This window comes from Bidens hawaiensis, unplaced genomic scaffold (genome assembly GCF_021521415.1).
Source record: "Bidens hawaiensis isolate Kalapana, Puna unplaced genomic scaffold, B.hawaiensis_p1.1 tig00021330_1, whole genome shotgun sequence".
Lineage (NCBI taxonomy): Eukaryota > Viridiplantae > Streptophyta > Magnoliopsida > Asterales > Asteraceae > Bidens > Bidens hawaiensis.
Genome location: NW_027493299.1, coordinates 322890 through 326784, shown reverse-complemented (window position 1 = coordinate 326784; position 3895 = coordinate 322890). Strand labels below are relative to the sequence as shown.

At 33.7% G+C, this 3895-nt stretch overlaps 1 protein-coding gene across 1 annotated transcript; it reads left to right on the top strand.

Annotated features, from left to right (window-relative positions):
* The first annotated feature begins 3356 nt into the window (after nucleotides 1–3356).
* On the top strand, nucleotides 3357–3611 carry LOC143563201 (polcalcin Bra n 2-like). The gene has a single exon (XM_077050799.1). It carries the CDS (start codon nucleotides 3357–3359, stop codon nucleotides 3609–3611), a length of 255 nt encoding a protein of 84 aa, XP_076906914.1.
* Nucleotides 3612–3895: the final 284 nt, after the last annotated feature.

The window sequence follows — 3895 nt, the reverse complement described above, 5'->3', positions numbered from 1 at the left end:
GTGTAAAATGTCACTGCCAGACTAATTTTCTAGAAATAAAATTAGTTACCCTACAATAAAACACACGTATTGTGTTAGAAAGAAAATCACCGGGAAAAGCAAACGAAAGTTCCTCAGTAACTGTCAAAACATAATTTGCTCAAATTACGTTCATCGAAAGTCTTGAGGTTGCCAAAAACATAAGCCGGAAAAGGTAAAATCAAAAGGAAACAACACGTACCTTCAACCCATAGTGATCGGTAATTTATCGATTGTTGTCCCCAACACCATCGTCATCCACAATAGCTTCTACCTGCTTGTATTTCTGAGAGCTGATGAGAGAGAACAAATGATGTGAGTAATAAAGTGGTGGTGGTCATCACACAGTGAGACAAACTGAAAGATACGTGGAAGTTTAAAACATGTGTGCTCATAACAGGGGAGTAAAGCAGGATACATAGTTTGAAAGCAAGCAACATGTTGCAAAATGGTACAACAACTTGTAGCATCCCGAAATTTCTATGAATAATATTTAATATATTATTTAAGTTGGAAGAATTAATTGAGTTAGTAGAAAAATAATAATAATATAATAATAAGGATAATAGGATGGTAGGCTAAAATAGATGGAAATTAATTATGGACATAAGATGAAGATGGGCCTAAGGTCCATGGTAAGGAGTATAAATATCCCTTAAACTGTAAATCCTTTCCTTCTCCATCATTCTACACCTTAGCATCCACCATCAAAAACACTCTCTACACTATTCCATTTAATGATCCAAGACCAGCCGTAGGTATGAAATCATTTATCTCAGCTGACCCAACGATTCAGAATCCGACATCCTAGCCCCGGGATGCCAAATGAGCTGTTTGAATCTAGATCTAGCTTTATTCGGGTGTTTAATCAACCAATGCAAGCAGGGGAGTAAAGCAGGATACATAGTTTGAAAGCAAGTAGCATGTTGCAAAATGGTACCATGACTTGTAGCATCCCGAAATTTCTATGAATAATATTTAATATATTATTTAAGTTGTAAGAACTAATTAAGTTAGTAGAAAAATAATAATAATAATATAATAATAATAAGGATAATAGGATGGTAGGCTAAAATAGATGGAAATTAATTATGGACTTAAGATGAAGATTGGCCTAAGGTCCATGGTAAGATGTGTAAATACCCCTTAAACCATAAATCCTTTCCATCTCCATCATTCTACTCCTTAGCCTCCACCATCAAAAACACACACTTAAGCCAAACACTCTCTACACTATTCCATTTAATGATCCAAGACCAGGCGTAGGTAAGAAATCATTTATCTCAGCTGACCCAACTATTTAGAACCCAACATCATAGCCCGGGGATGCCAAATGAGCTGTTTGAATCTAGATCTAGCTTTATTCGGGTGTTTAATCAACCAAAGACGAGATTAAGGACCACCTTAGCTCATATCTGAGCACCCCTATAGCTACCTAGGTCATAAAAGATCAAACCCCAGCCAACCATGGTGGTTAACAGCAGCTGACGGCGCCGGAATCGAAGAAAAACCATAAAATCGTGAAATAGAAAGCTGGTATGCACGTTAGGGCGTATAAGTGTACACGGGCGTGTAAGTATTTAACGCATAAATATATAAGGCCGTATAAGTATCCGTAACATGTATGAATATGGAGAGTATATGTATATGTAACGTGTATGTATATGTAGGGTATATGTATATGTAGCGTATATGTATATGTAACGTGTATGTATATCTAGCATATATGTATGTTCAGCGTGTATGAATGTTCAACGTACATGTATGACTAGCGCATAAGTCTCTTATGCGTATAACTATTACGCAGCGTATAATTTATACGGTGTATAACTTATACGGATGTATAAGTTATACGGAGAAGCTTATATGTGAGGAATTCACTTATACACTGAATAACTTACACACTATAATTATTTATACGCTGGAGGAATAACTTAAACGCTCAAACTTTTATGGACCTAAGTGATTTTCCAAAGTAAACAAAAGATAAACAACATATACGTACGTAAATGATAAATATGGACTTATATGATATATGAGCTAAAAATAAGTAATTAATTAATAAGGAAAAGTAACGTTTAAAACGGGAAATGACGTAGAAATATGATATAATTAGGAGTAGTTAAGTGATGCTTGTTAATTGATACACAGTTAGCCGTGCATAGCTCAAAAAGGGCATTACCATAAACTCATAAAGGAATCACTTACATGTGAGTTTCTACCCCCAATTCCTTGTTATGTTTTCAGGGCTATGTGCATATTCGATGTGATTAGTTAATACACTTACCATAAGTGGTAACTGTATGTTATATGAATGTTTTATAAAGTACATATGAATGTTATATAAAGTATGTTTTATAAAGTATGTATGAATGATATAGAAGGGTATATATGAAATTGTATGAATGATAGTATGAAAAAATATACGTATGAAGGTATGAGTAAATGGAAAGGAGAGACCAAACCCTTATAATATCTAAGAGGATAGAGACCAGACCCTTATAATATCTGATAGGATAGGGACCAGACCCTTATAATATCTGAGAGCTTATATGGCGGAAGGCTCTTTAAAATGTATAATTATATAAGTAAAGTAAGATAAAATATGAAAGTATGAAAGAAGGAAACTAAGAAGGTAGGAAAGAAGATATATACTTATGTATGTATAAAAGAAGGTAAAGCCTAAATGTATGAAGTATGTGAATGTAATGTATGTTATCTGATTAACTAGAACTCTCTCAGCGTAACTGACTTTTTGTATGCACGCATGTAAATAGATAAAAGCAGCTGGCTTCTGGGAGACACATGGCATGATCTAAAGATACTGGCATCTGAAGAAGAACTGTCATGATGTTTTAATACTATGTTTATTGTTATGTTTAAATACAAGATTTGAATGTTTTGTATTGAATGGTTGACTTTTATTATTCCGTGAAAAGTTTTTTTTAATTAACTCTGATATTTATAACTGTGCTAATGAGTAAATCCAACGCTAAAGTAGGGCACCGGGATCGGAGCCTTACACAACTACAGCTAGAAGAACAACCTTTAAATCCAACCTCCTCACAATTTTGTAATTATATAAATATGTGGTAAAATTTGTAATTTTATTTGTATGTCCGTAAATATTTCCTAGACGGTAAATATTAGAATTTATCTCACCTTAGAAACATAAGGCAATCCCTATTAATAGGCATTCTTATTTCGCATTTAATCTACAACCATTTTCCCAACATCTTAAATCGAATCTTTCACAACCAGAACATAACTCCAACATAATTGATTGATCAAGAAAAACAACATTCAACTTCATCGATTACTACAATTAGAACAACATAATGGATGATGAAGATAAGGCTGAGTGCGACCGGATTTTTGGTGCCTTTGATGCCAATAGTGATGGAAAAATCTCTGCAACGGAATTTGGAGAAGCTTTAACGAAGCTTGGCTCAGGATCAACCACAGAGGTCCAAACTATGATGGACGCACTAGACACGGATGGAGATGGGTACATTTGTTATGAAGAGTTTTCTAGTTTTTATAATGCAAACAAGAGTTTAATGAAGGACGTTGCGAAGATCTTGTTAGTTTGATGACTTCTAGATCATAATGAGAACTAAGAATATGTAAAGATATATAAAGATGTAAATTAATTTATAAGAAATGTTGATAACATAAAAAATTAAGTTGATTCTTATGAACAATTTGTTATACACATTATCATGTGTACATTATCTACCACGATTTCTCTTAATCTTGCTATACTATTAAAGCAAACAACAATTTCCACATGGCTTCATTCTAGATTCTCCACCTAAATACCAACTATATGTCATATCACAACTTTCCTTTCTTAGTAATTGCCAAATCACCTCCT